Below are 15,954 nucleotides of genomic sequence, written 5' to 3'. Positions count from 1 at the left end.
TGTAAATGTTCTTGGACGCTCCAAACCTGAACAAGAAGAGGACACACAAGTGGTTTTATTCCATCAGCTGAGGCAGAGCCAGAGGATTTTGCTGTTCATGGATGCAAATGGGATATGAAAGGGACAGAGACCCTCCAGTGGGGCTGGTGCTAATGAGGCTGGTGGGACCTCACCTCCCCACAAGCAGAGAGGGGTCTGCTGGCTCCATCTGTTCAAACCAGCCAAGCCTCTTTGCCTTTGAATGATAAGGCAGCAGGAGAAGCAAGAGAATTTTCTTGCTCTGAATGCAAATCTCCACTGGCCCCACGAGTTTTCCAAGGACAATGTCACGTGGTGGCATGTGCCGTGTGAATGCAAAATGAACACTTTCCAGGAGGGATGAGGGAATGGCTTTAAAGCTCCTGCAGAGAACTGGGGCACAGCTCTCTTGGCCTCAGGGCTACTCGGAGAGCCACTTCTGCCTCTTTTTCCCCTCCCTGTAACAAGAGGATACCAGGCTCTTCTATAAAGAGCAACTGAGAGGCACTGCATGGTCTCTCCCGTAGAAGGCAGAATTCCTGCTCTCGTGGGGAAACATCTCGAGGACACTGAGTATTTTTTCAACACAGATCCCAGCACTCCCCATCTCACTGCAGAGGTGCAATGTAACCAACAACAGAGGAGCCCACCTGTAAAAAATGGCAGCCAGGGCTTTAGCCACGGATATTGGATCTTTCTTCTGCAGAGGAGCAGCCTCCACCCACTTGGTGAAGTAGTCAGTCACAAGGAGGACGTGTGTGTTGCTCTGGCTCGTCTCGGGAAAAGGCCCTGCGCAAACAACCACCCCAAAAAAAAAAATCAATGCGATGCCGTAATATCACCCAAACGGGCAAGGTCAAAAACCCAGCCCAGCAAAACCACTGCTGCAAAACCCACCACGACTCCCTCCTGCAGTGTCATCTGGCCAGAACATTTGGGTGACCTTTGTCAGCAAAAATACACCCATGAGAGCTTCAGCTCTGGGAAGTAACACACGCCCACAGCTCCCATTGTGTGTGGGGAGGGAGCCGAGCCAAGCACAGGGATTAGGTTGCACCCTGTGCCTCCTTGGCACTTCCCCACAGGCAGCTCTCGCTCCCTGCGTGTGGCAGCAGGTCTGCCACACTCCTGGAGCCCCGGAGAGCCCGTCAGCCACACACACTCACCGTGAATGTCTAATCCAAGCACTTCCCAGGGAGATTCCACCCTGACGGGCCGCGCTTTCCGCGACACGTTCTTGTTGTGCTCGGCGTTCTGGCAGGTCTCGCACATTTTGATCTGGAAAGGGAAAAGGCTTGGGAATATGCTGATGGGTTCTGTCAGACTCAGACTGAAGGGGTGAGACAGACAGCAGGGCTGAGCAGCTTCCCTCTACCCAATGAAAACGGTGAGGCACAGGAAAAGGACGACAAAACACAACAGGCTGACACATCTCACCTCTCCCAAAACTCACCTGACAGCTTCCTCTGACACAATAACCAATTTTCTCAACGTGGCCTACAGCTAAGCTATTTCTCACCCTGTTTCCAGGCAGATATTTATTGCATTTTAACCTCCTACTGCTGGTTAGAAAAATCATCAGCCCAAGGATGCCGGAGGAGCTCAGACCATGTAATGCAACCATACTTCTCCAAACCACACTGCTGCAGAGCCCTGCTGCAGGTGACTGTCAGCCACAGAACAGGTGAGGCCAAGCAGCTGAGCAGAGCCAGTGGAAACAGTGAGATCCTCTCTTTACCATAGTTTAGGGAACTGAGCAGCTCTGGTAGCAATCCAAAGCTGGGCTCAGCAACTTCTCTGAAAAAAATCCCATGTTTTCATGCTAGCCAAAACTGCCCTGCACCAGGAGGCTTCCTGATGCTCAGGGTAAGACATCCAAACTATCCAGCTGCCTCGGGGCATTCCAAGATTCACCTGCAGAGTTACTCAGTTTGTGGTTTTGAAGCAGCAGGTACTGGAGATGACATCACCCCTGCGCTCCTGGAGCTGCTTACTTAGGACTGCTGCCAGCACAGGGTGTCACCGACACGGTCAGTGCTCTCAACTCACCCAGTCCACCACATCCTTCACGATCCCCAGCCAGTAGTAGCGGCTCTGGATCCGGTGCACGGTCTTTTTCTGCCCCAGGTGGTTCCCGATTTCGGTGAAGTGGCTCTCCAGGAAGACCTGCCGTCTCCGCTCGGGATCCACGATCACCTCCCGCTTCTCCTCCTTCTTGGGCCCCACGTAGTAGAGGCAGCCACCTGTGGGCACCAGAGGTTTGTGTCCAACACCCCCCTCTCGCAGCCACTCCAGCTGCTCAGCCCCAGGGAAAGGGAGAGAGACATAACCCCCTTTTTTTTTTTTTTTTTTTGCCTTAGGAGCTCCTGCAGTGCCCCTGGAGAAGCTACTGACCTGGTAACACCCCTAAACGAGCCCAGGGAAAGCTTTTCTGCAGCCAGGGCTGCGAAATCCTCTGCTACAATAAACCCACTGCGGTCCCCACGGGGCACTGGTGCCACCCGCGGTGACACAACCCCCCACTCTGCGCCCCCAGAATGATGCCAAGGCACAGCAGGGGGGTGGCAGCGATGGTGACAGCGCTGGTGCATCCCACGGCTGCCAAGGAGCCACATCCCCTCCCCAGCCGCGGGTCCGGCGCATCCCTCCCATGGCATCCCCCCAGCCCGATCCCTCGGGGGGATGCCCCGGCCGAGGTGCCCCCCACCACCAGGGTCCCCACCGTCCACGACGAACTTCTGGGCGTAGCGCTTGAGGTTCTTCCTCTTGATGGAGCAGAAGCTGGGTGGGAAGCAGCCCTCGGCCAGCAGCCGGTAGATGTCCTCGAACTTGCTGCCGTGGCCGCAGGGCTCGGCCGCCACGACCACCTCCTGCTCGGCCTCGGGCAGCGCCGCGTCCATGGCCGGGCCGGGACCGGGATCAGGACCGGGATCGGGGCCGCGCTGACCCCGCCGGGCGCGCCCCCGTGCGCGCCCCCGCCGGCCGGGGCGGGCGCTCCCAGGGACCGTCTGCAAACAGCCCTTGGCGGCCCCGAGAGGGCCCGGCCCGGCCCGGCGGGGGAGGGCCGTGCGGCGGCGGCGCCGCTGCGGGACCCGCCCGCGGTGACGTCACGGAAAGCGCAAATTAACAAACAAACAGGCACAAAACGGAAAAAAAAAAAAAAACAAAAACAAAAACAAAACAAACAAAAAAAAAAAAACAAACCGTGCGCGTTCCGCCTCTCCCCGTTTTCGGCCCCGGTTGGGAATTTGCCGACGCGCCCTCGCGCGGGGGGAGGAAGCGGAGCCGCTTGGAGGGACGGGCCCCGCGCGCGCAGCGCCGGCGGGAAACATGTCCGGGGCGCGGCCGTTCCTGGCGTGCGGCTGCTTCCTCACCGACAACATCTTCGTGCCCCGCTACCGCCTCCACGTGCGCTACCGGGACCGGCGGCAGCTCCGCCGCGAACACGGCCGGGTATGGCTGGGGGCATGGCCGGGCACCGCCGAGGGCGCGGCCGGGAGGGTCTCCCCGGTGTCGGGGCGGGCCCTGCCCGGTGCCGCGGGCCGGTCCGGGTGACCGCGGTGTCCCGTGTGTTGCAGGCGCTGCAGGAGCGCGGCTGCCGGAGCGAGGAGCAGTTCCAGGCTGTGCTGAGGGAGGTGAGCGCGGGGACCCCCCCTCTCCCGTCACGCCTGCCGGGAGGGGGATTGGGGGCAAGGAAGGGTTTGGGTTGGAAAGGACCTTAAAGGTCCTCGAGTGCCACCCCCCTGCCATGGGCAGGGATGCTTTGCGCTAGCCCAGATTGGTCCAAGCGCCGTCCAGCCTGGCCTTGGACACTTCCAGGAATGGGGCAGCCACAGCTTCTCTGGGCGGCCTGTGCCAGGGCCTCATCCACCTCACAGGGAGGAATTTCGTTCTAATATCCCATCTAATCCAACTCTCTGTGAGTGTGAAGCCATTCCCCTTTGTCCTCAAGTCCAGAGCCTTGTAAACAGTCTCTCTCCGTCTTTCTTGTAGCTCCTTCACATACAGAAAACTCACAATTAGGTCACCCCAGAGCTCTTCTCTGGGCTGAACAATCCCAATTCTCTCAGCCTTTCCTCCCAGCAGAGTTGCTCCATCCCTCTGATCACCTTGGTGCCTCCTCTGGATTCTCTCCAACAGCTCCACATCCTTCCAGTGCTGGGACCCCAGGGGCATTTCCACACCCCCGGGGGTCCCGGGGCCGGGGTCAACCCCAGAGGGAATTCGGGACCTGCTGAAGTTACAAGCTGTGACAGAATCAGGGCACAGCTCCCCAGCACCTCGTCCCACTTGACCCCGGTGCTGGGACAGAGGCCAGAGGGAAGAATTCCCCCCCAGGCACTGCTGGGGAGGTGTTTACACAGCCAACACCCTGGAATTAAATGCTGTCACCCAACACTTTGTCCCAGTGGCCTCTGTGCTGCTCCCTCCTTGAATTTAGTCAGCTGGCTCCCAGCCCCCTTCTGGTTTGTCTTTCCTTGTCCCTTCTGCCAATTATTTTTAAAGGGTGCCCAGAGATGGGATCACCCAGGGGTCCTACAGGTTCACACTCCCCCCAGGACACCCTTTATTAAGGAATCTGTGCCCCTTCCCAGGCCAGGGACAGAGATCTGTCACACAACCAGCTCTAATTTCACCTGGAAGACAGACAGGTTCCTTCAGGGATTCTTGGCAGGGTGATGATAGCAATAAATCATACTTATAATTAAAGCTTTATGAACAGGATATTATGATTCATATAGCACAGAATTCAGGAATAGGACAGCACAGGATTTCTACAGGTAGAGTCAATGCAGCACAACAAGCAGAATTTATAATGCAACTTCTCTCAGGATTCCTAGATCCTAACTTTAGTTGTAATTTATAATCACCTAGATCCTAATAACTCCCTAATCACCTGGACTCTCTGCAGAGCTGCTGAGATCTTAACACAAAGGTTTGCTGTATCAATGTAAACATAATGTAGACTCAAAAATAACAAAAAAGAATAGGATTTACTCACTCAGCCCTCAGAGGAAGATGTCCCCTGCCATCAGAGGTGTCCCTGGCTGTAGGAGGTCACGGCTCTCACTGTCCAGCAGCTGTTCCAGTCCAAGTTTCCCACTTAGGACTTGTAAGTGCCTGATTTTATAGGCAGTGCTGGGGGCTGTTACAGTTCCCTGTTCCCTGTCAAGGTCACCAACAACACCTGGTGAGCAGGGGACTGGGCCCTTCAAGGCCAGCAAGGAAGGGAGTGATCAGCCTTGAGACTGGGAGGGAGGAGGAGGAGAAGGAATCTGTTTTGTCTGCTTGCTTCACAAGACCTTCAGGGCCTGATAATGAGGGAAAGGGAATGAATAGATGACCAGAGAATGGCTGCTCACCTCATAAAATGCCTTAGTGATGCTGACCAGGGGTCAGGAGGGGAACTGGTCACACCCTCCTTCCTTCTTCAGTGAGGAATGTTATAAATTAATCTCATGAGGGGGAATTAAAGAGGAAGAGCTGCCTGAATCAGCTGCTAAAACAGCTGTTTGCTCTGAAGGGACAGATTAGCCTGTCTCCTCCACACTTAGCAGTAATCCCTTCATGACAAGACTTGTCTCCCTCCCAGGAAGCATCTTTATTTTGGACAATGCTTATATTGTCAGAACACAAGCCAAGGCTCTTGAAGCCTCCGCTGGTGATTCAGGAGGTGTCAGGATGCCTGAAAGGGCTGAAACCTCACAGCTCCACTTGGCACTTCCATAGAAAGACTTCAGTTAATTTTTTTAAGCCATCTGTAAAGAGAAAGCGTCTCCAAACCGTCTCAGGCATTTTGCTTTTCAGATATTTATTCGACTTGCCTTGACTACACAAAAAACAAAGCACAGACTCCACTTCCCAGAGGTGCCTGAAACAAAAATAAATGGTTTAAAACAATGAGCAAATTCCTGGAATTGTGTTAGTTGTCCCTTTTGATTTTCTCACAATATGCCCTGTTGTTTATTTGCAGATTGAGGCAGAAGTGCAGAGGAGAAAACAGTTAGTCCATCAGTCAGTGGAACGCAGAGCCATCATCTCCAAGTGCTACAAACCAAAACACCCAGAGGTGTACACTCTGCAGGTACACAGTGTGTTTGGAGTCTCTTTTGCCTCCAAGGAAATTACCTGAGAGTTTATTTTTGCAGTCCTATTTTTCCCTGTTCTCCTCGGGATCATGCAGTGCTAAAGCTGGATGGAATTTAAACCCGTGTGTAGCATATTAAAACTCTGAATTTAAAACTTTGACAGCACAGCATGTTCTCCAGGCAAGATTCCACAGCCAGGAAAGGGTCATTCCATATGGAAGCTGCTCCAGCACCTGGTACTGGACTTGAAACACCATTAGTAATTTAAACATAAAGCATCATTGCAGCAAACAGGCTCGGTCGGGTCTAACGAGGAGCCACAGAAAACAGCCTTTATGGGGCTACTCTGCTTTGAATTTCCTCGTGCTTGCCAGACCCAAGACTTCCCAGCTGGGTAATTCCCACAGATCAGCAGTAACACACAACCAAGTTCCCACAGATTTGCTGTGATCCTCCAGCAATAAGTTCTGCTGTTGTTTGCTATCATCAGTGTGGGGAAGTGCTCAAAGCAGAGCCCAGTCACTCCATTGTGCTCATTCCGGGAAAAGAGGCTAAAATCCACTAGGAGAGATTTTGTACCTACCTGTTAAGAATCCACATTGTGAGCCAGGCTCTTTCCTGTCATGCCTATAATAAATCTGGCCAGTTTTATGCAGAAACCCTCAAACTCACCTAAACCCCCAAGTGAAGCACAGGAACGTTCTGCAGTTCCTGCCGTAGAAGTAACCCCAGTGTGACTATCAGCCCTGTCCCTTCAGACTGCACATTTCCCTGTGGCTCCCTGGAAATCCGTTTCTCTCTGGGGCTGTAAAAGGCTGTACTGGCTAATTGTGTCTCTGTGTGTTTTTTTCCACCTTTCCCTCGACACCAGGATTCCTTCCTGGCCCCCGATTTCCTGGAGATCGTGCGGTACTGCACATCGCCCGGAGCTCATCTCCAGGGCCTCCTGGGCTATCTCGAGTCCTTCTCAGGTAAAGGAAACAACACCTGAGTCACACAGATCTTCCTGTGTGACCCTGCAGGTCCCCTGGTGACAGCTGTTCCCAAGCCCTGTCTTTGGTAGCTCGGATTTGACTCAGACCGAGACAAACAGGATGTTATTCTCTGCCTGACTGGGGTCTCTGGAGGGGCAGTGCTGTGCAGCAGTTCTGCTCTGGAGCAGACACTCTTTTCTGCCTTCCCATCCCAGTCTGCTGATGTCTCACCAGAGGCTCCAGCAGCAGCAGGACTGGGGTTTTGGTTGTGCCACCATCTCACAGGGAGCCTGAAAGAACACTGTTAGCCTAGGGAGCTTGTTTTTCCCTCCCCAAGTGCTTTGCCATTTCAGACAATCCCTGTGGGTTAGTCTGGGCTGAAATAATTTCAGTCTTTTAGAAAGAATTCTGAGTTTTAAGCTTCCCTGGAGGCAGCTGTGAAGCTCTCTACATAGCAGAAATGCTGACAAAATGTAGAGGGGAAGAGGCAAAGTTTCCTCCTTTTCTCAAGACAAAAAGAGAGACCCAAATGAGCCTGTGCAGAGCTCCTGGATTTGTCCAAGGCACGATTTCCAGCCTTCTCTTGCTCTCTTAATCTCACCTTCTGTATCCTCAGTCCTGAGCTCCCTTCACACAGACCTTAAGGGCTCTACCCCACAAGGTTGGCACCAGATGAGTGAGTCCCACAGCCCCTAAATGACCTTGAGTGTCCTTCCAGCCTGCCTGTGATGAGTCGCTGATTCACCACCCTCCCTCCAGACTCAAAACGCTTCCTTGGCACAACATCTGGCATTTAAACCAGTGCCAGATCTCCTGACTGGATGGGTGAGCCTGAAAATGAGGGACCAACATGAAAAATAACAAAGACATCCTGGGTTCCAGCCCTCAGGTTCCAGCCTGAGCTCAAAGGGAAGCACGTGGGTCTTGTGCTCTCACTGCCACCAGCACGGTGGAGCTGGACAGGCAGGCAGGAACACTCACCTGAGACCTTCCCCAGCAAATGGTGTCTCCCTTCTCCTGACAGATAAGAGGATCTATCGACTCCCAGTGTTCACAGAGGAGTTCTGCCAGACCTTTGTGGATGAGCTGGAGAACTTTGAGCAGTCGGACATGCCCAAGGGCAGGCCCAACACCATGAACAACTACGGGGTAGGATTTGTCTCCTGTGCTTCTTCAGGGGGAGTGTTCACTCTGTTCACCTCCAAAGTGTCTGTCATTTTACCCAGAGCAGTTGGAGTTCCAGTACCCCCTTGGAGGGAAAGGGTTGAGGGAATGTTACACACACAAAAGGACATGGGAACGCAGGGAAAGGGGATGGGAGTTTTAGGCAGAGCAAAGAGCACCTGGGATTTTTAAGCAATACCCATTTAAATCAAGGAGTCAGTTTTTAAAGAACACTCACCTTTTGATCTTGCTCTGTCTTTCCCCTATCCCTTTCCACCTTGATCCTCCTCCTTCCTCCTGTAGCTGGAGCCTTTGCTCTAAAGTTCTTGCTCTGAGCCAGCAGCAGGGCTGGAGGAGGAGGGGGACAGCTCTGATGATGCTGCTCAGCTGTTCCCACCTCCTCTCTTGGACACAGGTTTTGCTGAATGAGCTCGGGATGGATGAAGGGTTCCTGACCCCCCTGAGGGAGCAGTTCCTGCGGCCCATCACGGCCCTGCTGTACCCTGAGCTGGGGGGATCCTGCCTGGACAGCCACAAAGCCTTTGTGGTCAAATACTCCCTGCATGAGGACCTGGATCTGAGCTCCCACTATGACAATGCAGAGGTCACCTTGAATGTCTCACTGGGGAAAGACTTCACAGAAGGCAACTTGTACTTTGGGGATTTCTACCAGGTACTGAGCACATTCCTACTCTGGACCCTCATTCCATTCCCCTCTACCTCCTCACAGCCCCCCCTCAGTTTCAAGGCATAAACTGTGTTCTAAAAAACAATTATTCACTTCTAACAGTCACACCTGCTCTGTCCCTTCCCTCTTCTTTACATTTTTTTGGTTACACAGAAGCGTTTTCTGTTCCAATATTCAGGTTTCAAAGAGAGCACAGAGGCAGCTTGTGGTAGAAGGTTGGAGTAAACAAACCAGCCCATCTTTTCACAGCTGAAACAGTGAGCAGGGAGGTCCTGAGGGAGAAATTTATTTCCAATGAGACTTAAAGCTAAATCTGTAGCACCTGTTTCTAGGGCAAGAGAGGGTGAAAGCTCCCATACACAGATGAAACAGGTTGTTTGGCTGAAACTGGGAATGTCTTCCTGGAAAACAGTTGTACCCATCTGCTGCCAAGCCACCACTGAAGGGGCTGCATTTCAGAGGTGCAGTTTGTCCTTTCCCTGTTGCTCCCTGGGGGAAGAGCTGATAAGCGTCAACTATTGGAGTGCTGTTGTGCCAGGGACTTAAAGGTGTAATTATGAATCCACCTCTGTTCCAGGATCCCAGTCCTGTGCCCAAGTACCTGGAGGTGGAACACGTGGGAGCCCAGGGGCTGCTCCACCGGGGAGGGCAGATCCATGGGGCGCTTCCCATCGGCTCCGGGGAGCGCTGGAACCTCATCCTGTGGATGAGATCATCCCTCATCCGAAACCAGCTCTGCCCCATGTGCAAGAGCAAACCCCAGCTGGTGGAAGCAGAGGGATTTGGGGATGGATTCACAGGAACCCTGGAAGAGGACGTGCCCGAGACTGTGGATGTCTGTGCCCTGTGGTAGGGGATGGGAAAACACGATTTCTCCAGACCACGTGGCCCAAAGCTCCTCTCTGACCTCTCAGACTGCACTAACAGACTCCGATGGATGCAGGAGCCCTGTAAGAAGAAGCTCTTACCTTGGAAAGGGATACAAAGCCAGCCCTGCCAGGGTTAGGGGAGCTTGGAGAGCTGGAACTCAGCTCGCCAGAGCTCACACTGGAGACTGTTTGTAAGACAGAGGAAGCCCCAACACTTTGATGCACTACAGAGACTCTCTAAATATTTTCAGGTGTACAGAGGAAACACACGAAGCTCCTTGGCCTCTCTGCCAACAGCAGCATCCCAGGTCCCGCTGGAAATGGGAAGGAATGGTGAATAAAGCCCTGCACTTACCACTCTCTGCTGTTCTCAGTGGCCTCCTGTCCGTTTCCAGGGGAAGGGGAAGAGCTTTTTTTGCTGAGGGACAGGGAAGGGTCTGCTCAGAAATGACATCCAGGTGATCCACAGTAGGCTGCTGGGAATGGCAGGGAATTACTATCACTGGAGGTTTGCCTAACCCAGGCTCAGAAAAACCTATCTTCCAGCTGGCTGAAAAGTATGGGACTCCCGCTTACGAAACAAATTAAAGAAGCCAAGCATGTTTTGATTTGGTGGCTGCATTTGCCTCTGTAGCAAATTAATTGTATATATATTTGACACAGCACAGAGACTGCTGCATTTGTAAGGGGCTGTTTCACTCACCTGTTTCCCTGCAGTAACTGGAGCATCGAGAACTGGGAAAGGCTGGACGTCAGCGGCTACGAGGTGTTGTTTTAAGGCTTCGCAAGGGACCCGCTGGATTTTTGGCTGCTTGCGGCAGCTCGGGCGCTCCCCCAAAAATTGAGCCGCAGCTGCCCCCGGAACCAAAGAGCGCGGCGCGGCTGCCGCCCGGCCCCGCTCGCGGCGGACGGGAGAGGGGGGCGGCCGGCGCGGCCTCGGCGGCGGGAGCGGGACCGGCCGGGCCGGTGAGTCCCTCCCGCTCTCCCTCCTTTCCTCCCTCCTTCACTCCCTGCCGCTCCTCGCACCTGCGCGGGGCTGGAGACACCGGGCTGGGTGGGGTGGGCACAGCCCCGCGCGATGCGGCGGCACCCGGGGCCGGGGGGGCCGATAAAGAGCCGCGCTCTTAAAGGGGCCGCGCCGAGAGCGTTTAAATCCTTAAAGGGCCAGAGTGCCTCTTACCGGGCTCGTAAAGAGCCAGCGCACCTTGCGCGGGTGCTTAAAGGGTCACTGCGGCTTGTGCTGAGCTCTTAAAGGGCCAGCGCACCTTGTGGGGAGCTCTTAAAGGGCCAGCGCGCCTCATGCTGAGCTCTTAAAGGGCCAGCATTTCCTTGGCTCCCCGTGCTGGGGCGGGAGGGCAGGGGCAGAGCAGCAGCCGGGCCGGGCAGGAGGTGCCGCCCCAAAGTGCCCCCAGTCAGATGAGAGCCCAGCTTTGGGGCACAGCCAGGCTGGGGTGCTGTGGGGTGGATTTGGGATTCGTCCCCTTCCCGCAGCATCGCCCCGCACACCCCAGGATGCTCCTGTCCATGGATCCAGGTGCTGGGGTTGGATAACGTGGGTCCTGCTGCCTCGAGTCCCAAACCCCATCCTGCACAAGGCCTTGGTTGAGGGAATGGCTGCTGAGTCTGTGTCTATGACGGACTCTCACTCTCTGGACCTTCCCTGCCTGCCCTTAATTGTTTTGGTTTGATTTTTTTGTTTTTTTCCCTGACTGAAATTTCCCTTTGGAAATCAATCAAAATCCTGATTCCCTTGGGAGTGAGTTGCTGCCTGGGAATGTCAGGACGGTAAACAAACAATTAATTAGATGTGGTAGTTGGAAGGTGGCTGTGAGGAAGCATTTCCCAGCTCCTGCTCTGCCCACAGTGCCAGTTGGTTTTTTAAATTAATGGGAGCAGGGATCACTCTGGATCTGGCCTGTGGCTGCCAGGAACCCTCGGGCTGACGGACGGGGGTGCCAGCTCGGTGCATAATCTGTTTTCTAAAAGCAAATTGGAATATTAAAAATTCATTCTTCCCCTTGGCTTGTGCCTGCTCTCAGCATTTTAAATAACGGAGTGATTGACTCCGTGTTCAGCCTGGGAGGATGTTTAGTCCTGCTGGCTGTAGCTGCAGCTTCCATCACCCCTTCCCAGAGCCTGGCTGTGGTGCAGCATCTTCCCAACAGCTCCCTGGGCTGTGGGGTGACTGTGGGGCACAGCAGGGCCTGCAGACACCAACCTCGGGCCCCTCAGTGCCTGCCCACGGCAGGGATCAGCCTGATTCTCTAGGGATAAACAGGAATAGTGGGGGGAAAAGTGGAAAACCTGCTTGGGGACAGTTGTCTGAGGTGGAAAGGGCTGCCTGGGGACAGCCTGTTGTCCCTGTGCTGGCTCTACCCTGTGCTGGCTCTACCCCGACGGCTCCATGCTGTGGATTGGTGGAATTCCACTTGGCTGTGGCTGCATGAGGGGAGACCCCGACCCATCTCTCCGTGTGGATATCCAGGGGAGGGAGATTGGCAGGAGCAGGGCTGGTTGGCTCAGAGGTGGATTTGATGTTTTTGGGCCCCAGTGGCTCTGGTGTCCCTGTCCCCTCCAGGCTGACCATGGCCCACAGCCGGTCTCGGAAGCGGTCGCGGAGCAGGAGCAAAAGCGGCTCTCGGAGCAGGCAGGAGAGGAAGGAGAAGAAAAGGAGGAAAAGCAGCAAGGACTCGCAGCAGGGCAGCAGCTCTCCTCCAAGGAAGAGGAACTCTGGGTCTCCCGGACACAAGTCGAGCTCGGCAGCAGCCAGGGAAGGTGGGGAAGGCCCGTGACTCCGCGTTTTTCCTGGGGTGGATGCACAGAGGGGTCCAGATGGGAGAAGAGGGTCCCTGCTTTTAGCTCAACTGATGTCTGCTTATGTATTGCAGAGAAGAAGAAGAAGGAAGGAAAGGGCAAAAAGAAGAGGAAGGCCAGCACCTCCTCCTCTGAGACAGCATCTTCATCCACCAGCTCTTCCTCATCCTCTTCCTCCAGCCCCTCTTCTGACAATTCCAGTGACAGTGACTCCAAAGCAAAGAAGAGTCAGCACGGCAAGAAAAAGAGAGTGAAACAGAAAGACAAGAAGAAAAAAAAGAAGAAGAAGAAATTAAAAAAGAAATTAAAAAAGAAGGCAAAGGAAAAGGCTAAGGAGGAGAAAGCCAAGGGAGAAGAGGTGCCTGGCCCCTCGCTGGAGCAGTGGCAGAAGGAATCAGTGGAGGACCCTGGGCCAGGTAATGATGGTGTTTTCCTCCTGGAAGGCTGTGCACACAGGAGTTGTGCTGATCCCTTCCTGGGACCCCATGAGGTGTCTGAGGGAAGCAGGGCTGTGTGCAGGGAGGAGCCCCAGGCTCTCCTCCCTCCTACATACTGTGGCCACCTTTGAGCCACGCCACGTAAATGTAGGAGCCACATCAGATGTTCTTTTGTGAAGTGTTTAGATGTAGTTCATAGGTGTGGTGAGGAACAAAGATAGAAGGACAGATTGAGCAGTAACATCCTGGCAGAGCTGGTCCTGCCTTTAGGATGGGAAGTGGCTCTTCTTCTGTGTGGTTCACCGCTGAACCCCAAGTACCACCAGGAATCTGGTGTGGGATGTGTCTGTTGGCTGCAGCCGCAGGCCTGTGCCTGGACTTGGCCCTGGGAGCTGGCTCTGACTGACCAGTGCATTCCAGTTTTGACAGATGAACAGAAATCCCGGATCCAGGCTATGAAGCCAATGACAAAGGAAGAATGGGATGCAAGGCAGAGCATCATAAGGAGAGTTGTGGATCCCGAAACGGGGAGAACCAGGTACGATCCCCGGGGAGAAAGGAGGGGGTTTGTCCTTCCCTATCCACGCTGTGTGGGTTGGAGTCCTGGAGGATACCTGTCCATGGCACTGCAGTACCATGTGTGGGCCCAGGTCCCCTTGAGCAGCAAACGCTTGAGCTGACCCCTCACAGGTCAGATCTGTGAGAGCTGGTGTAACTTACCCAGAAAGTGACACCAAATTATCAAATTCTGCTGGGGCTCCACATAAGGGACACTGGGCTGTGTCCCAGCATCCCACGGCTGCATCCACTCACCGTTCAGCTCCAGGTGCAAGTGAGGAGGGAGTGTGTGCCCTGTGGGGTTACAGGCAACAATCAAACCCAAGTTCATTTAGCTGCCAAATAGAAATGACCCAGTTTTTAATAAACTGCGTCCTCTCAGCCAGCAAAAAACATCACGCTGAAGAGAATTGGGTATGACAAGTCCAGTCTTAAAATAGAAGGCAGCCTGCAGGGCTCAGGGAGGTGTGGAACAAAGGTCGGTTCCCTGTAAGGCATGTAATGAAGACAATTAAATTTCTGTTCGTGTTGGGAGGTGTGAGCTGCCTCCAACACTGCTTGGAATTTGCTCAGCAAGATGCTCCCCCATCTAGCTGATTTCAGGCCCAAACTGGCTCCTGTTTCTGAATGGCTCTGCAGTTTCCTGGGGCAGGCAGGACCACAACTGAACCATCTGAAAAAAAGGAAGAGGCTTTGCAGGGGTCCGGGCACTGCTGTTGACAGGGAAGCCTGCAGATTTTGGGGTGGCAGGAGATGCTTTTATTATGTGTTTTCTCATGCCAGTGTGACTGCACACAGCAGGCAGTGCCCACAGCCTGGGGCAGGGCTGGCAGGCCCATGCTGATTTCTTAGGGGACTGCACCTGTCCTCACTGCAGCGTGCTGACATTCATCCCATGGGAGCAATGGAAAAGCCTGCTGTGCTATTTAAGCTTGATACAGCCCCAAAAAAGTCACATAATGCAATGTCAGGGGTAGGTCATCACTGGCCTTGCCTAGAGGTCCTGGGCTCTGAGGGAGCTGGGGGCTCAGGGTAGGGTGGGGATCAGCACCTTCTGCAGCTGCAGGAACTTGCCAGGAGCTCTCAAGGCTTGTGCTTGTCTTCCAGGCTCATTAAGGGAGACGGGGAAGTCCTGGAAGAAATTGTCAGCAAGGAGAGACACAAGGAGATTAACAAGGTAGTGGGAACTGGCCACCAGCATGAGCTGCTGGGCACAGCCAAGGAGCTGCTGCACCCAGAGGTGGTGTGTGTGTGTGTTCACCACGGGTGGTGCTGGTGGTCCTGCATCCTCAGACAATCTGTGATCACCTGTGTCCCTTTGCAGCAAGCCACGAGGGGGGACGGCCTGGCCTTCCAGGTGAGGACAGGGATGCTGCAGTGAGTGTGCAGACATCAGCCAGGCCAGGAGCCCATCCTGTTGCCAGTGCCAGCCCAAGGGGGAGCCTCTGTCCCTGGACCACGCAGACAGCACCGTGTCAACATTCCCCAGGAGCACTTTGCAGCCACTCTGTAAGTTACTGACTGGGAAGGAGAGCGACTTCAGTGGTTCATCTCCCACCAAACAGCTTCTCCCCTCCCTCTCCCAGCTGAGGCCGTTGTGGCGGTAATGCACCTTTGGATGCTGGAGGAGCTCAGCAGCACCCAGGGGACAGGCTCGAGGGTGTTAAGGACCTGAAAGTGCTGCTGCCCCTCAGCTCTGGGCTTTGGTTGGCAGGAACCAACACTGTGGCCGCAAAATCCACAGCTGGCTGCCACTTCTTCCCTTCAAGGGCTGCTCGTGGCCCCTCCCTTGCTGGATGTGGCTCATCAGGCCCTTCACACTCACAAACCCTTCTGCTCAGAGAGGAGCAGCCGTGGCTCTGCTCAGGCTGCAGCTCTCCCTGCACCCTTTGGTGCCACCCTCCACCGTGCCCCGGGTCTTTCCTCAGATTTATCTCCCGGGGTGGCACTGGGGAGCACTGAGCTGGCACGCTGCACTGGGATGTGTGCAGGTGTGTTTTGTGGAGGGGTAGCTTTACCTTTTGCTGTCTGCTCCTGCATGCAACTCCTGTCCCTGCCCCACAGCACAGGCCCTGGGCAGCCTTGGGGGTCCGGACCTCTCAGCCCATGGCTGCTCTGAAGCAAACAGAGAAGCCTTTCCCCCACAGCAAAATCCATAAATCTACAAACTGTAAAAAAGAAACGGAGAAATGAGTTAAAGGACTAACAGGACTGATGTGCACGGAGGGTTTCCACATTCTCTTCATGCTGTAACCCCATTAAACTGGCGCCTGCTCACGTCTCGGGTTTTGTGACTTATCTGTCTTTAGTCTCCCCCCCGCCCCCACAAAAAAGCAGACAGAG

General features: G+C 54.4%; 2 protein-coding genes across 5 annotated transcripts; both read left to right on the top strand.

Moving 5' to 3' along the window:
• The first annotated feature begins 3,056 nt into the window (after positions 1–3,056).
• ARL6IP4 (ADP ribosylation factor like GTPase 6 interacting protein 4) lies at positions 3,057–15,930 on the top strand. 4 transcript variants are annotated; one of them, XM_027878599.1, is made up of 6 exons: positions 3,057–3,071; positions 12,381–12,577; positions 12,691–13,032; positions 13,474–13,591; positions 14,719–14,788; positions 14,936–15,930. In XM_027878599.1, exons 2-6 carry the CDS (start codon positions 12,388–12,390, stop codon positions 14,990–14,992), a joined length of 777 nt encoding a protein of 258 aa, XP_027734400.1. In that variant the 5' UTR covers positions 3,057–3,071; positions 12,381–12,387; the 3' UTR covers positions 14,993–15,930. The 4 variants fall into 4 exon arrangements, with proteins under 4 accessions (XP_027734400.1, XP_027734399.1, XP_027734401.1 ...); XM_027878598.1 differs by lacking the exon at positions 3,057–3,071 and adding an exon at positions 10,725–10,764; XM_027878600.1 differs by lacking the exon at positions 3,057–3,071 and adding an exon at positions 10,725–10,768 and having other exon boundaries at positions 12,694–13,032.
• Positions 3,247–9,813, top strand: OGFOD2 (2-oxoglutarate and iron dependent oxygenase domain containing 2; the record flags this gene model as incomplete). The annotated part of the gene is made up of 7 exons (XM_027878678.1): positions 3,247–3,471; positions 3,597–3,653; positions 5,993–6,103; positions 6,979–7,078; positions 8,106–8,230; positions 8,661–8,918; positions 9,511–9,813. Coding segments are annotated over 7 exons (1,152 nt in total), but the record flags the coding sequence as incomplete, so codon positions are not given.
• Positions 15,931–15,954: the final 24 nt, after the last annotated feature.

This window comes from Empidonax traillii, unplaced genomic scaffold (genome assembly GCF_003031625.1).
Source record: "Empidonax traillii isolate 1590-97213 ecotype Southwest subspecies unplaced genomic scaffold, ASM303162v1 scaffold43:size1863611, whole genome shotgun sequence".
In the NCBI taxonomy this organism is placed as follows: domain Eukaryota; kingdom Metazoa; phylum Chordata; class Aves; order Passeriformes; family Tyrannidae; genus Empidonax; species Empidonax traillii.
Note: the sequence above shows the minus strand (reverse complement) of the source record. Positions and strands in the feature narration are given on the sequence as shown.